The sequence below is a fragment of the Borostomias antarcticus genome (assembly GCF_949987555.1).
Source record: "Borostomias antarcticus genome assembly, chromosome: 14".
Classification (NCBI taxonomy): Eukaryota; Metazoa; Chordata; class Actinopteri; order Stomiiformes; family Stomiidae; genus Borostomias; species Borostomias antarcticus.
Window position 1 is genome coordinate 10,900,255 of NC_140247.1, and position 20,120 is coordinate 10,920,374.

Sequence of the window (20,120 nt, forward strand, 5' to 3'; positions counted from 1 at the left end):
TTTCACTACTCACGGCTGCAGGTGATTGGTCAGACAGCAGAAGCGCCTGTGATTCGTCCGTGTAGTCCTAGCACACTCAATTCAAAGCAAAATTATTAGTCACATTAATTGCGGCCTTTTGCGACTAGTTAATCGCGGAGGTCATAATTACGATTTAGATTAATTCACGATTAATTGTGCAGCCCTAGTGACCGCTGACCGCTGGGAGGGAAACGACGCCTATGGCGGTCACCTTCCGAAGCACCATGGCGACGCTGTAGGAGTGCAGGAAACAGGAGGTGTTCCTCTCGTCCAATCCCATCTCCGCTTTCATGACCGCCCAGGGGCCGCCGCTGAAGTCCTCTTCCTCAGACTGGGAGCTGGGAACCTGGACACACACACACAAGGGGGTTACACACACACACACACACACACACACACACACACACACAAACACGGGTTGGACTCTGCCAACAATTAGCCAGTGTCAATTTAAGATTGACAAGAATATGGATGTCTAAGTCACATAGTCTGTCTGTTCCTGTGAGATAGATAGATGGATAGATAGATAGATAGATAGATAGATAGATAACTTAACTGTCATTTGCAGGAAATGTGTTGACATGTCTGTACATTGCCTCACATGGCCTCACATGAACACAATACTAATACAGCATACACAGATATACATGTATACACTTAGCACCAACCCCCACACCATACAGATACTGTACACAACATATAATGATGACATGATAAATGACCGGGGTGTTGTTAAGTGGCGGTCTGGAGTGGTGAGGGGCGTGGCTTACCTGGCTGGGCAGTCTGGCCACGGCGCCGTGCGCTGGCGTCTGAGGGATGGCCACCACGATGTATGTCATCCAGGCTCTGGCCGTGGGGCTGCAGGAAGGATCAAATCAAATCAAACTTTATTTGTATAGCGCATTTCATACACAGAGGCAACACAATGCACTTTACAGAGAGTAATGGGGGGGGGGGTGGGCATAGGTCCCACCCCTACATATTCCAGAGGGAAGCAAAAAAAACAGTTTCACCCAGGGGCCAGAAAAGTGAGCTTTAAATTGTTCCCTGACCTCTCTCAACGAGACGATCGAGCAAGCTCCTGGAAAATGTTTGACTATTGGCTAAGAAAATATACAGAGCAGTAAACATGGGCTAGATAGTTCATAAGAGAGACATGACTAACAGGAGAGTGCACAAATGGTGGAAGGAGATGGAACAACATTTTAAAACGTGCGCAGTCCTAGTAGTAATGCCTCATCTCACTGGGGCTGTGCCGTAAAACGGATACAGCAACACACACCGCCATATTAGTCCCCGCGACACTGTCTTGAGTTTACGCGATACTGTATCGGTTTTCCGCAGTATAGTATTGATACAGTCCCCCAAAAAAGTCATACATACATTATTCGTGTTTGAAATGGATTTAAAATGTCCTGACATTCCCTCCGCCCTCAGGATCACCTCCAGGGGGCGGGGGATGGAGTTGTATTTTCATGTGTATTCTAAAAATGTCAATACATAATGTACAGTATCGCAATGTATCACAGTAAGTATTGTATTGCAAAGTATCGTGATATGCATCGTATTGTGAGGTCCTTGCCGATACCCAGCCCTACATCTCAGTCTGGTCCAGAGGCAGGGTGGGGAGGGGGGCAGGGTTAGGGTTAGGGGGGAGGGTCAGACTCACCTGCCGTGGCAGAAGCCCAGCGGGGCCGGGGAACCGGCGGGTCCTGGGTCGGGTCGGGTCAGAGGAGCGAGGGGTCCCGGGGGTCCGGTTGGAGTTGGACACCAGCTGGACCAGGTGGTTGGTGAGAACGGGGGTGTGCAGGGGGCGCGGGGCAGGGCAGGGGGAGGGCGACCTCGCGGAGGAGGAGGAGTCAAACGGGCAGCGCCCAGCGTGAGGACCGGGCGTGGTCCAGGGTCTCTGGAGCCGCGGGGGGTCTCTGGGGGTCGCGGGCCTCGGGGAGGCCCTGGGGGAGGGGGCGGCGAACCCCGGGAACACGCCGGGGCTCGGGGGCGGGGCCGAGACGAAAGCGGGGCGTGGACCCGGGGACAGAAAGGGGGTAGGGATTGAGGGACAGAGGAGTGAGTTACTACCAGCCGGGCCAGACTGGTGAGAGGGATTGAATCCTCTCGGCCCCCTGCTGGACACAGTCTGACCCCCACCACAGCCTGAGGGACGCAGCCTTTTGGCCGGGGACACGGTCCCGTCCCTGGAAGCCGAGGCCGACGCTGGGGCCGTGGCCATCTGTCCGACCGGGGCCCCTGGGCCTGTCCGTGCGTCGCACGCATCCAGGTCCGCCAGGTCAAGGTCCCAGTCATCAAAGTCATCCTGAGGCAAGGGCGCCTCTTGTTTCCCTGCCACGTCCGGATGATCCTGTCGCCTTGGCTGGGCTGAGGTCAGGTGGGGGACCCCCGACTGGCCCCTAGGAGGAGAGGATGACCTCTGCGGAACGGACGCAGAGAGCCGTCTCAACCCCGAAGCGACGGCCTGTCCGATGGTGTTTTGTGCGCTTCTCTCCGGCACCAGCACTTTCTGCACGGTTCTATGTGAGGCTGAGGTCAAGCCTTCTGTGGGCAGCTGACAGGTGGTTGCCGGGTCATTATGAAGAGCAGCAGTGCCACGTAGAACTTTAGACGGTACATAATTAGACGAAAGAGTGGCAGGACCGGACACTGGCAGCGCAGACCAGTCCACCTCTAGTAAATCCTGGAGGACACACAAACACACACAAAGTTGACAGACTAATAAGTGAAGAAGACTTATAATCATTATTGCATTGGCATCAGGTGCGGTTGACCTTCGCAGGAGATATCACCTCATCATCGAAGTCTTCGCCGACATCAAATAATCCATTCAATTTGCAAGTCTGCAGTGTAGAGTTAGAGAATAAGACATTATTATTATTGAATGTGTTCCAAATATAGCTACAGTATCTAGCCACAAAGCAATAGACAAACTGTGTTAGTAGTTACTGACTGGTCAAGTTAATCGAGCTGGCCTAACCTAACGTAAACATGAAACGTTAGCGATAGTCATGACACCCACTTTCAGATACTAAAACTGGCGAATAGACGGCCTTACCATGATTGCAGTCATGGGATCTTGAGTTATATATCCACACGATCTAGAGTAATATCAATTAGGATTTAGTAAAGTCACATCTTGTTCTAGTGCTTGCAATGACACTAGTTTACAACGGAACTAACTCGCTACAGAGCATGAGTGTTGGCGCCGCCTGGTTTGAGCAAAACGTGACCACGTAAGCAATGTTTACGTGCTGCTGAGACCACGCCATGGAGAGATCTGTACAAACTTGAGCAATGTCGCCATCTGCTGGCTATCTTTAGAATGTTATGTTCAAGTGTCAGCTTGCATTGCCACCTATTTATAACAGCCGCTGTCGTGAGTGTGTGTTGGTAGTTTAGGCACAAAAATATCTTGTGACTGTTACTGTACATTTCCTTGGAGGGCATTTGGACGTATATGTTAAATTAAATTATCGAACACAAACTCCAACCTCATAGTGTACATGCACATTTCCTAGATGTCTTGAACTCACATTGCTACCAGAATTGGAGGAGATTACACGGTGAGTCAAACTTCTTATAATATGTCGTAAATAAGGTCCAGGTTGTCAAAAACGAGCATTGCCCTTTAAAGTTGTATCAACAAGTATTTTTAAGCTGTTGTTTTGAACTGTTTTAAAATGGAAAGGCTAGGAGACATAGGCCTACATGTAATCTGGTTTCTACTGATCATGTTTTCTTTAAGGCAAGGCATGGTTCCCAGTGAATAAACATTATAGCACTGAGCTAGGTCAAGATGAGTTCACTTTACAACAAGCACTTTGGAATTGGCATCGTTTTTTCATTTCAGCACATCCTCATTAATCATCATACATAACTTGGCAGGTAGGCCTACCCTTTTTCCCGTTCTTAAAAAAATAAATAATAATTGATTTCTTCCGTCGGGTCTAGACTGCTGTCTGCTGGTGATCCACCCCCCAGCTTGGAGTGTCATGTCAAGGGAAACATTTGCCTTTTCCTCTGCCTCCCTGCGCTCACTGCGGCTGGATCAGGAGATCCAGGACTGGGAGGACTCCCGACGGGCGCTGGCTCACAGAAGGGCCATGACCAGACCGCCTGTGTCCCGGCCCACCAGGCTTCCTCCCAGACGCCCCCTCCAGGAAATCCGGGTCCCGCCACCACTCACCCTTACTCGATGCAGAGACCCGGCCATCCACAACACCTTTATGTGTGGGGACATGAAGGGAGTGTACACTGTTCTAAAGGATCCCGCTATGGTCAACGCCCTGCTGGAGACAGTGCACGAGGAGATGGTGTGGACCCCAGAGATGGGTATGTGTCAAAAGCCCCACTCCCTCAGTACATTAGCCTACATTACATTAGTCATTTAGCAGACGCTTTTATCCAAAGCGACTATAATTGCATTTAACGTATAGGTAGTTAGTGTGCTAGCCTACTACTCGCCAGATCTCACAAGTGCATCTCCTTTCTAAACAAGTGACTAAGAGCATATTCTAGTGCTAAAGTCGAAGTGTATTACGAGCCTCTGCCTGACAGGATATCCATAATGTCCCATGCGCCTGTTGCAGGTATGTGGACCCTGAGCTCCAAGACGAAGCAGACGTCCCCATTGCGCCTGGCCGCCAGCAGGGGGCACTCGGGGTGCGTGGAAGAGCTGTTGTTCCGCGGGGCGGAGGTGAACGCTGACCCGGGAGGCAGCACGGCCCTCCACGACGCCTGTGTAGGAGCCCATGAGGTCTGTGTTCAGCTGCTCCTCTCCCACGGAGCAGAGCCCGACCTGCTGTCCGCCGATGGCAACGCCCCCCTCCATCTCTGCACCTCGGCCCAGTCATTCCAGTGAGTGACAGCACGAGTAGCCATAATGGTAAATGGTAAATGGATTGCACTTATATAGCGCTTTTATCCAAAGCACTTTACAGCGGCCTCTCATTCACCCATTCACACACATATTCACACACCAATGGCGGCAGCTGTCATGCAAGGTGCCAGCCTGCTCAACGGGAGTAATTTGGTGTTCGGCGTCGTGCCCAAGGACATCTCGACACGTGGACAGGAGGAGCCGGTATTCAAACCGCTGACCCCACGATCATTGGACGACCCGCTCTACCTCCCGAGCCCCTCATACCAACTACATACCAACACATTTTGAGTCATTTATAAATGTGTTATCAATTTAGATCGAGAGATGTTCCAGAAAAGGACAATATATAAGCTTCACTGATGTAAACAACATCACTCGTCACCGGAGTTATCATTGATCCTGGTGAGCGTTGATGTCATAAGGTGATTGTTGATGTCATAAGGTGACTGTTGGTGTCATAAGGTGACTGTTGATGTCATAAGGTGATTGTCGATGTCATAAGGTGATTGTTGATGTCATAAGGTGATTGTGTGCCTCTCCAGGTGCGCTAAGCTGCTGCTAGCAGGAGGGGCGGAGGTGAACGTGTCGACCGGCGAGTCAAAGCTGACCCCCCTGCACGGGGCGGCCCGGCGGGGCCTGGAGGAGCACGTGGAGCTCTTCTTGGCCCACGGGGCGGACGTGCTGGCCAAGAACCGCGAGGGGGAGACCGCCCTGAACGCCGCCTGCGCCGGAGCCGAGCGGCCGGCCGAGGCGGGCCAGTACCTCCGCGTGGTCCAGACGCTGCTGGCGGCCGGCGCCGACCCCCGCACCGCCGGCAGGAAGCAGCACACACCCCTGCACAACGCCTGCGCCAACTGCAGCCCGCGCATCGCCAAGCTCCTGCTGCGCCACGGCGCCGCCGCCGACGTAGAAAACTGCGCCGGCTACACTCCCATGGACTGCCTGGTGCAGGTTGGTGTGTAAACGGCAAGGGACAAACTAATGTCCCTGACAGGAACGACATCGGTGACTTCTATGCCTTATTTCTTCGCAGGTCGTGGAAGACTATCCAGATCTGAGGCCTGAGGCCATCGCCCGTTCCCTCTTAAACCACGGGGCCCAGCCGGCTTCCCCTAAGGTATGCAGGTACGGTAGGCTCTTAACGCCCGCTGTAGATGATTCTAACCGCTACGTCGTTTTGTACTTCAGATGCTGAAGCTCTGTGTCCCCTCCCCCGCCACACTGGAGGTCATGATTAACTCCTACACTGTTGTTCCTGCGTTGGAGGAGTGGATGGAGTCGCTCCCGACCCGAATCCACAAGGTTGGTCTTTCACACGGTTAACTTGTATTTATTTTTAGCAGTTCATATACTTTCTTCTTTCTTTTCTCCGTCGTCACATTATCTGATAATACCTTGTGTGTCCTAATTTGTTTGTTTCCTTACTCAGGAGCATCAGACTTTCTTTGACTCTGTGCGGCAGCTGAGTGGTCAGCCACGGTCTTTGCAGCACCTGAGTCGCTGTTCCCTGCGTCACCACCTGGGGGCATCGTGTCACTCTGCCATCAGTACACTGGATGTTCCCAGCTCCGTTAGGGACTATCTACTCCTTAGCAATGAAGGGGAGCTCCGTTGACGATGGAACATGGCAGATTCTGATAACCATGTGGAAGTTTAGGCAAAGTTAAAGGTGCAGTAGGCGGTTTATTATTTCCTGTTAGACTTGGGGGGGAAAAAAGATTTTGAAAAATGCAGATGACGAATTCCCCGCCCTTCCCTTCAGGCCTGGCTTCGAAGCCATGCCTCCAAACCGGGGGAAAACAAATGACACTCCCTTGGCAAGTACTGTAGGTAGGTTGATAGGCAGGTAAGCCATCCAATCATTGCAAGTTGGCAACTCATAATGATTAGATGCACTTACAGTCCTGAAAGTTCCTCAGATTACGGCTTTATTTCATTTTAGTGTTGCAGCACTTCATTTATTGGTCGCTGTCGGGATGTAATCAGAATAGCAGGAAGTAGGCCGATAACGAGAGGTGCTTCTGAACCACACTGCGTACTGCACCTTTAAGGATTTGCTTAACACGCTTTTAAAGGCTTGTTTTCTGTATTGACAAATAAACGTTATATTTAATTTATTTTGTCTCAAAGGGATACTGTAATCTTTTTGTGTCCTTCCCTTGATATTTTCTGACATTAAACTTGTGCAACTGGCCTGACTTGCATGTTTTTTTCCTTTTTTTTTTAGTTTGAATAGTTTATTGCAGCGTCACTGTTACAGTTCAAAATTAAATGTTAATGTATTTGCAAGGTGGAGCCACTGCATGGAAATAAACCTTAAAAACATCTCACATCAAAGCTGTTGATTTAATATATTATAATATCGATGTATATATATATTGTGGTGTGTTGGTGCACCATCTCCGCATCCCAATTACAGTACATTATATCAAATATGTCAAAATATCAAAATAATGTTGCTACCTTGCTGCTAGTTACATAACCACATTTCAAGGAGATTTCAATACATGGCTAAACACATCCAGCAACGGTATACTTCACACACAACAAATACAGTGCTATAAAAGCTCTTAGAACAGTGATCGTATAGCAATTGGGGAAAAAAAGAAGCTAAAACCATAATACTCGTGAAAGTGGCCTACACTTGAGGTAAGGAATGTGTCCATATATTTGAATGGTTGTCTGACCATAACAGACCACCACACTCCCCATCACCACAGTTAAAAAGAGGGAAGCTAGACCATAACAACATGAAGCAGGATAATGACACGCTCATAGTGCAACTATTTCCAAATAATGATAGGTAACAGCAATAAGGAATAGTAATAACAGCTATATTAGTGGCTTGTACATTAGTGCCACTTGGAGTTTTTCCACAATCATTCCCTTCAAATCGTGTTGTAAAGTCAACTTGACCAAATCATTAGCATAGCATCAAATAGGCCGAATGGAAAGGATGTGATGAAGATGAGCCTGGTCTGGTAACGTCAGATCAAATTGATTTAGATCCACTGATGGTTGGCAACTAATAACAGGAATTATTTCATTCAAACAAATTACCCTCAAAAGTAGGTTTTGTTATAGAGAAATTGAGTGATGTGTCTCAACCCTGTGCCCGTTCCTACTCTCTCCAACCCAAATCTAAAATATATCCCCAAAGCTCATACTGCCACCACAAAAACTGTATCAGAAAAAATTGGATGGGTTTAGCAACATGGAAGTTCCACCAGACCAATCAAAGGGGAATGATAGAGCTCCTATTGTCCTGGTTCTTCCTATCCAGTCCAGAATTGCTAGGGCAGGGATCTGCAACCTGCAGTTCCAGGGCCACATGCAGCTCTTTAGGCCCTCTCCAGTGGCTCCCTGGCTTTGACCCAAAAAATTATATGGAAATTAATAACGTTTTGGGGGGGTTTTACATGTAAATTTTCATTTATCACCGTCAAGCACAAATTGGTGCATAAAAATTAACCAGAAAGCAGTAAGTGTGTGATGCTCAAAATTGGGTGCTTCTTTCTCCTTCAGCCCTTCTTTCGTCCCTTCCTTCCTTCCTTCTTTATTTCTCTCTCGTCTCACTCAGCCTTGATCCTCTCCCTCTCACGGTCAGCCACATCAATGGCAGCCATGTTCCTGGAGGCCGTGACCAAATGCAGGAGGCTGATGCCCGACTTCAGCACACACACCACCGCACAGACTCCCAGCAGCCACTGCAGCCATGCGGCTGGCTCCTCGATGTAGTAGAGAACGTAGAGCAGGCTGAAGAAGAGCTCGTTCCCCATGCACATGACAAAGAGCACCGGACGTGATGTATAATAGAGGCGAAGGATGGGGTTTCCAGACAGATCGATAGCCTTATGACTGGTAGATCCCTTCATCATTGAGCTGTGCAGGTGCAGCCAATGGCTGGCGATGTCCAGGCTCATGCTGAGCTGGAAGAGGAAGGTGTACGAGGGGTAAAGCAGAGCCAGGTTGACCAGCAGGCACATTGTGGCACAGCGGTCTGTCAGCATATCGAGCATAGCCCCAAATTTAGTACCTTGGTTGAGGGCCCTGGCCGCATGCCCATCAAAAGCATCCAGTAGAGCACTAAGCAGGTAGCAGAATACCGCTGGCACTGGACAGCAACGCATCAGATAGAATGCCAACAGTGCCAGCACAATGCGGGCATAGCCGATCAAATTCGGAACGAAAAGAAAAATATTTTCCTCGGCCATAGCTTTGGTAGAATAGATGAGGTTTTTCTTGCAGGGAAAAAAACGATATTGTGCTGTTCCCTACCGGGTTATTGCCGTGATTTGTTCGACTTGTTCGCAAATGTTGCCTATTTTCAGAAACCAGGAACACTCACATCACGCACGTAGCTTACGTGTTAATGACGCAATGACGTCTGTGTTTATGTGGCCCCCGTGGCCCGGCCAAGGTTTTTTTGGGCAATAATCGGGCTTTGGCTACGTGAGCTAGCACGATTACATGTCTTCAAACATGATTTCATTACATAGCAGGTAGGTCTTTGTAAACTCTTATCAAAATGCAAACTTTTATACGTGTAATGAGTGGATTCGCTTGCATCATCTAAGAATGTAGCTTGCTTACACACTAGCTAGCCGCTAAGCAAGTTAACGTTAGCTAGCTAAGCAGGCGAAACTGGCAAAGGTCGTTCTTGTTTTGTTGCTGCTGGCTAGCTTCTAACGTCAGCGAGTTGGCCATTTCGTCGTGGGAAGTTACCTTTCTCCTCTCATGCTCACAATTATTACCCTGCGATTTCTCCAAGCGAGACATTGATTGAACAAACTTCTGTCCAGATCATTGCTAACATTGCTTTTCAAACTACGAAGCAAGTCTACAACTAGCTAGCTAGCTAGCTAGCTAATAATAGATGGCTAGCAAAAGCCATTGAATTTAGCTAGACCAACGTTAACTAGATAGATAGATAGCTCTTTACCAGCTTCACAGAATCAGCTTGTTGCCTGTGCCCTGCCATCACTGGTATTATTCTAATATTATAGTTGAGTTCTATACATTGTGCCTGACTGTTTTCCAATTCATCCACAGGTCTCTAGGGCAGTAATGGCAGTGTGTGCACTGACCATGTTGGACGGGATGGGAGACGAAGTGACGGCGGCCGGGGGGGTGTTGTTTCTGCTCTTGGCCCTGGTCTTGGCTTGGCTCTCCACACACGTGGCAGACCGAGGGGATCACATCCTGGGCACCATCCTCACCGTCGGGGCCCACGCCTCCCTCATCAGACTGGGAGGCCCCGACGGCTACGGCGGCGGACCGGCCAGTGCGGACGCCCCGGAGCAGCAGACGCCGCCCGCCTCCCAGGAGAACAAACCCGAGGAGGGGGAGCCAGGGTCCGAGAGGGGAGACGGCGAGGGCACAGGGGAGGGGACTGCAGGGGCCGGCGTAGACCTCCTCAACATCCAGAGTAAGAAACCTCAAAGATACCATCCTGATGATGATGATGATGAGGAGGAGGAGGACGAGGATGATGATGATGATGATGAGGAGGAGGTAGAGAAGGTCCAGAAGAGAAACCGTATGGTGTCCACTGCCAGCATCACTGTCCGTTTGAAATTCCTGAATGACACAGAGGAGGTGGCTGTTCTGAAACCCCAGGATACAGTTGGTCTGCTGAAGAGGTTAGTAGGACGGTCCTGATGAGAACACGCACACAAACTATACCAATTGTCCCTTTGGGGGTGTTTTTTTCCCTCTCTTCAACTGAGGAACATATGCACCTGTGTGTTGTTTGAAGGTTTGGAATTGATTATCACGATTCAATTCGATTCAATATCGATTCGGTTAGTGTTACTAAAACCTGTTCTTTTTAGCTGTAACCTTAATGACTGCCAAGTTATGCAACACATCAATACTAGGGCTGGGTATCGATACTGATTTCCAAAAATGAATGAATCATTGAATGAATTAATGAACTATTCATTCCTTAATTTATTCATTCATTCATTAAATAAAAGATCGATTTTGGGATTCATGAATCGATTCTAAACCCAGCCCTAATATATACTGCCTGTATTCATACACTACTGTGTCTTTCCCTCCTCTAGCAAGTACTTCTCTGGTCGGGAGCGTCAGATCAAGTTGATCTACCAGGGTCAACTGCTCCAGGATCCCAAACGGACTCTGCGGTCCCTCAACATCATGCATAACAGTGTGATCCACTGCCACGTGTCCCAGGCAATGCGGGAGGCCAGCCCAGAGGAGGCAGCTCACCCCGGGCCAGGGGCCGGCGCCGGGGTCAGCGGGGGCCTCCGAGCGGCGGGCGTGGCGCTGAGCACCAGTAGTCTGGTGGTGCCCGTGTTCGTGGTGATGCTGGCCGTGGTCTGGTACTTCCGTATCAACTACAGGCAGTTCTTCACCGCCCCGGCCACCATCTCCCTGGTGGGCGTCACCGTGTTCTTCAGCTTCTTGATCTTCGGAATGCACAGCCGGTGAGAGGTTGAGGAGAGGGGGCCAGGAGGGAAGGACGAGATGGGTCCTCTCGGCGATGTCCGATTGTGGACTGGATAATGAGGCCGAATGACAACAGCAACATATGGTGTCTAGACAAGGGCAATAAAAAGACTTTGTGGCCTGATGCCACAAAACTGATTGGAATCCCATGTGTGGGGGGTGTACCGCTGTCCCTGCATGCACCTGGAGCTTTAGCATCGTTAAAGGCTGCACAGATTATGTGCAGAGAATTTGTCTTTCTTAGTATGAATATGAGGGAATTGAAACAGGACTATTTACTATTTTTTGATTCATTGGATGTCTACAGGGTAGATTAGAATAACCGCCATGATGACAAACTATCTTTTCCACTACGTCATTAATATTTCTGTCGGTTTGACTTGATCTATTAGATTCTGCTTGATCTACTAGATTCTGTTCTATCTACTAGATTCTGCTTGATCTACTAGATTCTGGAAAAGCTTTGTTGTGCACCAAACACACTATTTTCTGATAATTTGTTTAATTCATACACATTGCAAAGTATTTTTGGTTTTCTAGTGGGTATTGATTGAAGTGATACAATATACTCTCACGCAAAATGAAAACAATGACCTGTTGTTAAGACTTCTCTTGGTTGTCTTTAAAACAACTCACTGGTGTGCTGTGTGCTGGTTATATCTCATGTCTAGTCCTATGGTGAGAATGAGCTGGCTGCTATTAACCATATCCTGCAACGACTGCCTTACTGCAAGGCTGGATTTTGTAATGGATTTTTGTTGCTTGAATCACTATGCTTATGTTATCTTGATTAGGGATGATCTAAATAATATAAAAAGCTGCAAGAATGACTAGAAACTAGAATAAAAATCATTTTGGAAAAACAATGTACATATAATGTATTTACTGTATATAAAAATAGAATGAATTGGATGAAACGGCATTTGGCACTTGAAGAATCAAGTGGGGGGGGGGTTGTCCCTAGCCTGGAAGACAGACTTCCTCGCAAAAATTTTGGGATTCAGGCTTCCAGGCTAGGTTGCCCCAGATGTGACTGAAACTGTCTTTAGGAGTCCCTCAACCCCTCCCCCTCTGGCTTCTGTGCTGACTAATAAAGCGTTTCAACCCGAGTCCCCTCATTTGTTCACTTATTAAATGTGCAGGCCGCCATCAGACAAGGTGTTTAACGGATGCGTTCTGTGCGAGGCCTGCAAAACACGCACTCGGCACATCGCCGAAGGAATCCGATGAGTAACATGAGGCACAAGATTTCAACGACGCTTGGTTTTATTTGGACAAAAAAAGAAAACCCCTGTACACAAGTAATTTGAAGATAAAGAAAAATAAATTGTGTATCTCATTATTCATACTGTATACAATAAGCACATCTCCACATGCACATAGACACGTGCATGTGTATGAAAAAATATTTTTTGTGAAAATTCATTGTATTGCGTCCTTTGTCCGCACTCGTAGTCAGGAGACGCACTGATAATACACACATTCACATTAACATGTACAGCTACACATCACAATGGACACTGTCCTTTCTTTACCCTGTCAGTAAAAAGTGCCATAAAAGTCATAACCAAAACAAAAATATCTGATATTGAGAAGAACGGTACGTTACCATGATTATCATATAGTGCACATCACAAACTGACTTCATACATAATGTCAAAACCTGGCACTGGTTTGAATACAAAACAGTAGGCATTAGTAATAGATGCTAAGTTAAGTATTTTCCAAAACTGTCCAAATTATAATGTGCACAATTTACTCATTAGATTAAACCTGCACAACGGATGACGTTAGCAATTCTGTTACGACATCGCTTGCCGACGCTGTTGTCGATGTCCGAGTCCCTTCAACCGCATACACACTGAACACAGGAGGCAGTTGGACGCTTCAGATGCCAGTGCAAGTCATGCAAGTCAAGTCAAGCTTCGTTTCTTTTGCGGAGGCTTGTGTAATTCAGATCTACAGTACGACTGCTTATTGAGGAGAGAGAGGAGAAGAAAGCAGGCAGGTTAAGTACTAAGTTCAAGTGGCCTTGTACAGGATGCAATGCAAGTACAGTGATCTGTGGTAGAGGCAGGTTCAAGACAGTTACAGCATATAAGGGTTTGAAATGACAGTGAACTAACATCTGGTTATCGTGACTTGTGGAGGAGTGAAGTATACCTGTAAAAATGTATACTGGGAAACAACTGCCTCATGATTTTCATTACACATCAAATCACACATAAAAACACAAGTTCTCCCTCTATGATCCATAATTCTGCTTTTACACCATGTTGTGTACAGACAAATCAAACATAGGCTACTCTCACCTGACAGAAAATGGCACAGTTAAATATATTAGTAAATGTAAACAGAAAAGTAAAATATTCAAAATGGCACATTCAGAGGTGCATAGTCGTCTGAAAACACGCAAATTACACACATGCACACATCACATTCAACAGTCACATTTCCATGCGCGCACATATGCACGCACACACACACACAACCCACTGTGCAATACAATGCTATCACTGAAAAGCCACCATTTGATACTCAACTCTAAAGTACTGAAGGTTAAACCATAAGATGGCACACTTGTACAGAAAACCATCCAATCTCAAAAGAGTTGAAAAAAACAAGAGTGATTGGTCCCCAATGCCTTAATGAATGACTGGATGAAAACTGTTTCAGCAGTCAAATTCATCCATTCATTCATCACATTTCTCCTCTCGCGGAGGGAGGGGGGGGCATGCTGCATGGGAGGCTGATAGAGGGGGAGGAGACAAAGGGGCATCTCTGCTAGTTGAGGTCATCGTAGATACTGGGAACGGGGCGAGCTGAGATTTTCGGCCGCTTCTTTCGGTTGGATAAACTGAGGTTACCCTGGGAGCCGCTGCCCCCTCCTCCCCCGCTAGCTCCGCCTCCGGCGCCGAGGCCAAGCGAGAGCTTCTTCTTCTTCTTGGGCCTCTTAGAGTCAGAATTGTTGGTGCCTGGGAGAGAAAGAACGAGAGAGGGACGGATGGGAGTGCGATGGGGGGAGGTAACGGCGAGAAAGACGTACTGTAGCTGATACTATCGCCGTCCGTTTGAAGGGGAGCTGATATGAGGTTTCCTTACTGGTTTTCGAGGAGGCGGAGTCGCTGGGCGAGATGTCCGAGGACCCATCCCACTGCAGGCGACTCATGAGGCCCTGACCGTCTGCGGCGTCGTAGCCGTCGCTCTCCCCCACCGCGTCTCCGTCCGGCAGAGATGACCTGCCGGAGACATCGGCCAATCACATCAAACCAACTGACGACCAGTTTCCTCTGACAAACCCAGTGAAAATTAGCACCCTAAAAAGGACACATCCTCATTTGTTATTCCGTCTCTGTCAAATTGAACCAGCTTAGAATCTACACACAGAAATGGCAGATTAGACTGGTAACTATACCGTGCTCATAGGTAGTTGTCAGTTAAATCTAGGTCTGTTTACTGCTTCCACTGGAGTGATCATAGCCTAGTTCACCTGCACTATTTAGGCCTTTCCCTCCTCCAAGCAAGACGCACCCGCAACCAGGAAACACTCAACACAACAGTTCAAGCAACACCTGCACATTTATCACCGCCACATGCACATTTTTCTCAGTTCTGAACATCTGGAGAGCGGAGCCAACCCCTGTCGACAGCAAGCCTAGGCGGAGGCAGGAAGAGAAACCCCCCATGGGGCCTTAAATTGGGGGGAAAAATATGTACGGTAGTCAACGACGAGACAAATCATTTCTTGATCCTTTTTGAACTGTTCCATGACCATACACATGTCATTTTAAAACAATAAATTCTACTCATCTCTTAACTCGCAAGTCAGCTAATATTAGCTGAAATTACACTCATTTAACACTCACCAAAACCTTGTAGAACCGGTCTCAAACGCCAGCTCTTACAGAACTGACTAACTCTCCTTTCGCATAGCTGCAGCTCTCAACATGGCCGGACTAATAGTGACTTTCACCTCTTTTAATACTTTTAAACTCTGGAATAACTTTTACGACAAACGGTGACTCTGACGTTTCAAATGGACAAACATCATATGTGTATGGTCATGCCACAACTTAAACGGGATCTCTCACCGTTGACTGTCGTACACATCATTTCCTAATAAGGTCACATGGGCGAGCGCTTCCTGCTTCTGCCCAGGCCCTCTACAGGTCTGGGGGGGGGAGCAGGAGGAGGTTAGGGGAAGCACACTCACGCGGACGGCCCCAGGAGGAACACCCTGACTGCCCTCCTCTGTTCGTCCGTGTGCTGGGGGCAGCGCTGGGACCTGGCGGGGGGGGGGGGGGGGGGGGGCACAGCGTGGCATTACAAACCCCCTGAGACACCACGGCCCACAATGCACTGCTCCAGCAAACAGGACAGACTCCAGGGACAGAACCCAGTTCATGCACAGGTGAAAAATGGCTCCAAATCAGCCATCCCAGCTTGTGCTACAAACGTGTTCTCCTGAAAGTGACAAACCTTACCTGGTGCACATCTTCTTGGTGTGCTCCGAGACCACCCCACATTGCTGTAGAAAAATGCATTCGTGCATTTAGAGACAGACAAGTCAATTACACTCCATAAAAACACTGTAGGAATGTAGGGTCAGTAGGCTCTGTGCACCAGCTCCACTACTTCCTGAAAGTCACTTGGCTTCTTTATTTCCTGTCCAATATGATTGGATTAAATGATTAATCAGGTGTGCGCTGGGTCTTCCGCACACCTGATTAATCACTTAAGCCAATCATATAGGACAGGAAATAAAGATGCCAAGTGACTTTCAGGAAGTAGTGGAGCTGGTGCACAGAGCCTGTTGGGCTGGACAGCTGGATGCTAGAATGGACAAATGAGATTTACTCACTGTAGTCAACAGAGACCTCAGCTCATCAGGGCCCAGTGTTTCATAACTGATGCCGGTGTTATAGTTGTACTGTAGTGAAGAAGATAACCACAGAATGAGAGACTGGCATCACATTGAAGTACAGCAGCAGTTAGCAAAATGCATGCGACGAGGAACTGTTGTTACCTTGTAAGGATCAGTGTTGACACTGTTACTAAGCTCACCTGAAAACAAGAACAACACAAAGTGTGAGTTCTTACTACTCATGAATCTATAGGGTATAATCTATCTATAAATCTATTGGCTATTTAGTAGCGAGTCGTAAATCTTATCAGATAATTGATGAGAAAAAAAAACCTTGTTACACACATCAACAAAACAAACGTTGAGGCTTTGGCTCAAATTAGCCCTATGTTTTTTTCCTGAGCATCTAGGGACCAAAACCACAAATAATATGTGAACCAAACAGGTGAGGATTGCATTCATCTCATTTATTACAAAGAATATTGGGGGTGGGATAAAATGTGTGCCAAGTCCTCCGTGGAGAATAGCAGCGCCAAAAATGTACAGTCAAATTCTTCATACAGGCAGGACACAGTCATTCCAGTCAGAAATAGAATACAAACATGATGCAAAACAAATGGTGTAGAACTTATTTCTAGACAAAAATTCACAAAGGACATTTGACATGAAACAAAAACAAATATGCAGCAAAGCCAATATCTCAGAAATATATGGTCATTCATCATAGGCATAATAACAAAAAAAAACTACCGATCAAATCTAATACCTCTTATTCAACATGACATAAAACAAGATCATAAATTCATGATATACCTGGAGAATTAAGGCTTCATTATCATTTATTGCACATTGTTTTGCGATGTCAGTCCAGTTTCTTGTATTGATCATCTTGAGCTCCTCAGCTGTTCATCATGATATGCAATGAATGAAAATCATCACATCAGACATTCTCAACTTGGGCCTCAGCCCTATGCCTGCATACATCTCCAAGACTCTGCACGTCTACTACAAGGAATAACCTTGAGAGCTTTAACCTTGTTTGAACTTTTAAAAACTGAAGACCCCTCTTTCCCTGACCTCCAAACTAAGGTGGGTGGTACATTAGAGAACTGAGTGCCATCAGCTCCTTCCTGTCTTGGGGAAACGCATCATCTCTCTACAGGTACATCAAACACGGAGCTTGTTGATCCACAACGTGGCGCCGGGGCCCCAGCACTGCTGAATAGACAACAGGTGTGACGCATCCAAAGTCAGCTCCGCCAAAACACTTTCTACAACACTAGCACACTTAACTCACCATTTTTATGCTTTAGAGATTTTGATCTTCTGGGCGAATTTGGATTCTACGGGAAACATAAAAGGACAAGAGTGCTACCTTAAAGATCAGGATTACAAACCCTGCAAACATGTATCAGGAAGCATCTAGGTTTCAAAATAATCTAGAGTTAACAATGTTTAAACATTTATTAACTTCAATGCAATGCTGGTGTGCATTGCATCGAGGGGAAGACATAGGCCATATTATTGGCTCTCTTACAATGTTTGTGATACACATGCACAACAAAAATGTAATAAAAAGTTGTTTCACTTTCAGTCTCACTCAGTCTAACTGACTGGCTAAATCCCAGTGATTCAGTCAGACTGAGTGAAACTTTCCAAACTTCCCAAAGATTATTTCAAAGAATTTTAAAGTACCTTATCTGACTTTCTTTTCTTAGCTGCAAAAGCAAAGAAAGGGGGTAAGAAAAGAGCACCAGTGTATTTTTTTCAGGCAAAAAAAATTATCAACAGCTTCTGTGGCAAAAAAAAATTATGTAGAGATCACCTTTTTTTTCGGACCCATATGACCAGTCATTGTCATTGACGTCATCATTGTCTTCCTGATCACTCTCTGACTTGCTTGTGTTGTTATTGGTGGCTATTCTGTGAGGCACAGAGAACAAAATGAACAGAACTGAATAACCCTGAGAGAGAGAGAGAGAGAGAGAGAGAGAGGGAGAGGAAGAGAGAGAGAAAGAGATCGAGAGAGAGAAAGAGATCGAGAGAGAGAAAGAGATCGAGAGAGAAAGAGAGAGAGAAAGAGAGAGAGAGAGAGAAAGAGAGAGAGGGAGAGAGAAAGAGAGAGAGGGAGAGGGAGAGAGAAAGAGAGAGCACACACGGCATGGACTCAGCTACAGTCTCCGCGGGTGACCCCCCCTGACCTGCGGTTGGCTATGCGGCTGCTGTTGCGCCCCATGCCCAGGCACTTCTCCAGGTGAGGCGCGAAGCGCGACGCCGCAATGCTTCTGTTGCAGTTGGGACACACACACTCCTTGTTCTTCCACTGGTTGTACACTTGCCCAAATATGTCCACTCCTGGTTGGTCCACAATTTCTAGGATAGGAAGCAAGAACACAAACAGGACAGAGCATGACAAGTGCCCCGTTTCAACATTCTTCAACAGCTACAACCACCCTCCCTTCCCTTGAGATATGACTGGATTTTCTTGTTCAACAAACAATGTTAGATGAGAGATTACTTGAAAGGGGAGGTAAGAAACAGATTTTTTTTTTTTTTTTTTTACAGTATTCAAACAGTTGCAAGAATCAAACGAGGGAGAAAGAACTTACCAAAGTCCTTCATGCTTTCTTGATCCGTCTCATCCAAGAAGAAATAGCCCTGTTTAACAGCACGGTGTACTTCAAAGCAAAGGCCCAGACAGGCATCCTCCACCAGTTCAGAGTAGATGTCATTAGCCAAGGCCTGCACATGGAGTTTCTTTCAGTGTCACAAACAACTTCCAAGATGATGCAAGGGGGACAATGAAATGCTTTGAGTCAGCTTGACTGCTCACCTCTAGCTTGGTGTTGTCTAGGCCTGACAGAGACATATCCTCCATTTTCATTTGCAAAAATGTATGGGAGGAATCACAGCCACATGACACAGTGTGTGAGATGTAACAGCGCTAGAAAGAAGACATACACAAAGATCAGAATTTGTACATAGGATTCTGTGACAATTTTGAGAAGATACCATTATTGGTTTTAACATCAATCTTGCTTATCTTATCTAACACGAATGACGTTAAAATTCAATGTTGGTACATTCTCAAAACAGCAAGTCAGTAAAACGGAATGGTCCTACGGCAAGACGAATTAGTCATGCAATTGTATTCCTCTGGGGGCTGTAACGATAGCTTCATAATGACTTGCTGGCGACCTGTACCTACCTGCTTCGCATAGGACTGCCTACAGCACACGTCTCTGAGAAAGGTCACATTTGGGGACTAGATTGTTGTCACATTCTGTGGAAGTAAACAAACACACATGCTGCTAGTACAACAGTTACACAGCCAGAAGCTAGTATCGTTAGCTAGCTAACGTTGTCTATAGAGCTCGTTAGCCCATGAATAGCGTTAGCCAGAGAACAGCCAACGTATCTGGCGTTAGCTAACTGGTTAACACTACACACGAGATGGTAGAAAGCAAAATATCGCTAACTACTAGCTAGCCAACGTTACCCGCTGCGTCAACTACATCTAACGTTAATATCAACATGGCCCTGACGTCATGTAGGCTAGCCCGAGTTGGTGCAAGCTTGGTAGCTAGCTATGCTATCATAGCAAGGTAACCAAAAGACACAAGCACTCTCGGTTCTAGCTTGTTACCTAGTTGACACAATTCATACCATGGCGAATTAGATATGTTCATGATATGGCAAAACAATCCGACACACACTGTTACACAATTCCCGTGTCGATGTGCTAGAGGCTTCCGTGCCCTAGCTCTCCGTCTGCAGCTAACGCCTGAACCGACCACCGACGCTCTTCCTAAACAGGCATCAGACACCAAAATAATTTGTTCCCATCCGGTATTGTACCGATTTTGA

The 20,120-nt window shown here is 47.0% G+C and overlaps 5 protein-coding genes across 7 annotated transcripts in view; 2 read left to right on the forward strand and 3 right to left on the reverse strand.

Moving 5' to 3' along the window:
* Positions 1 to 3,103, reverse strand: part of hrob (homologous recombination factor with OB-fold) — a gene marked incomplete at both ends in the record, with an annotated part of 7,544 nt that extends 4,441 nt beyond the window's left edge. The window contains 6 exon segments of the mRNA XM_084448442.1: positions 233 to 367; positions 792 to 851; positions 853 to 879; positions 1,691 to 2,713; positions 2,823 to 2,873; positions 3,089 to 3,103. Coding sequence (XP_084304568.1) covers positions 233 to 367; positions 792 to 851; positions 853 to 879; positions 1,691 to 2,713; positions 2,823 to 2,873; positions 3,089 to 3,103 — 1,311 coding nt within the window.
* Positions 3,104 to 4,025: 922 nt separating this feature from the next.
* Positions 4,026 to 6,530, forward strand: asb16 (ankyrin repeat and SOCS box containing 16; the record flags this gene model as incomplete). The annotated part of the gene is made up of 6 exons (XM_084448706.1): positions 4,026 to 4,365; positions 4,623 to 4,890; positions 5,458 to 5,866; positions 5,949 to 6,032; positions 6,104 to 6,217; positions 6,345 to 6,530. 6 exons carry the CDS (start codon positions 4,026 to 4,028, stop codon positions 6,528 to 6,530), a joined length of 1,401 nt encoding a protein of 466 aa, XP_084304832.1.
* A 717-nt stretch (positions 6,531 to 7,247) lies between these two features.
* cdipt (CDP-diacylglycerol--inositol 3-phosphatidyltransferase (phosphatidylinositol synthase)) lies at positions 7,248 to 9,242 on the reverse strand. Its single transcript, XM_084448703.1, has one exon. The coding sequence runs from the start codon at positions 9,127 to 9,129 to the stop codon at positions 8,488 to 8,490; it is 642 nt and encodes a 213-aa protein (XP_084304829.1). The 5' UTR covers positions 9,130 to 9,242; the 3' UTR covers positions 7,248 to 8,487.
* Positions 9,243 to 9,320: 78 nt separating this feature from the next.
* On the forward strand, positions 9,321 to 12,491 carry tmub2 (transmembrane and ubiquitin-like domain containing 2). Its single transcript, XM_084449275.1, has 3 exons — positions 9,321 to 9,417; positions 9,968 to 10,557; positions 10,984 to 12,491. Exons 2-3 carry the CDS (start codon positions 9,983 to 9,985, stop codon positions 11,369 to 11,371), a joined length of 963 nt encoding a protein of 320 aa, XP_084305401.1. The 5' UTR covers positions 9,321 to 9,417; positions 9,968 to 9,982; the 3' UTR covers positions 11,372 to 12,491.
* Positions 12,492 to 12,702: 211 nt separating this feature from the next.
* atxn7l3a (ataxin 7 like 3a) lies at positions 12,703 to 19,649 on the reverse strand. Of its 3 annotated transcripts, XM_084448266.1 has the most exons (13): positions 19,462 to 19,649; positions 19,087 to 19,197; positions 18,863 to 18,995; positions 18,455 to 18,626; positions 18,079 to 18,176; positions 17,949 to 17,971; positions 17,551 to 17,596; positions 16,416 to 16,453; positions 16,251 to 16,319; positions 15,874 to 15,917; positions 15,603 to 15,674; positions 14,492 to 14,628; positions 12,703 to 14,364 (listed from the first exon to the last, which is right to left on the reverse strand). In XM_084448266.1, the coding sequence occupies exons 2-13, from the start codon at positions 19,135 to 19,137 to the stop codon at positions 14,174 to 14,176; spliced, it is 1,074 nt and encodes a 357-aa protein (XP_084304392.1). In that variant the 5' UTR covers positions 19,138 to 19,197; positions 19,462 to 19,649; the 3' UTR covers positions 12,703 to 14,173. The 3 variants fall into 3 exon arrangements, with proteins under 3 accessions (XP_084304392.1, XP_084304394.1, XP_084304393.1); XM_084448268.1 differs by lacking the exons at positions 12,703 to 14,364; positions 14,492 to 14,628; positions 15,603 to 15,674; ... (1 more) ...; positions 16,251 to 16,319; positions 16,416 to 16,453 and adding an exon at positions 16,715 to 17,468; XM_084448267.1 differs by lacking the exons at positions 12,703 to 14,364; positions 14,492 to 14,628; positions 15,603 to 15,674; ... (1 more) ...; positions 16,251 to 16,319; positions 16,416 to 16,453 and adding an exon at positions 16,715 to 17,471.
* Positions 19,650 to 20,120: the final 471 nt, after the last annotated feature.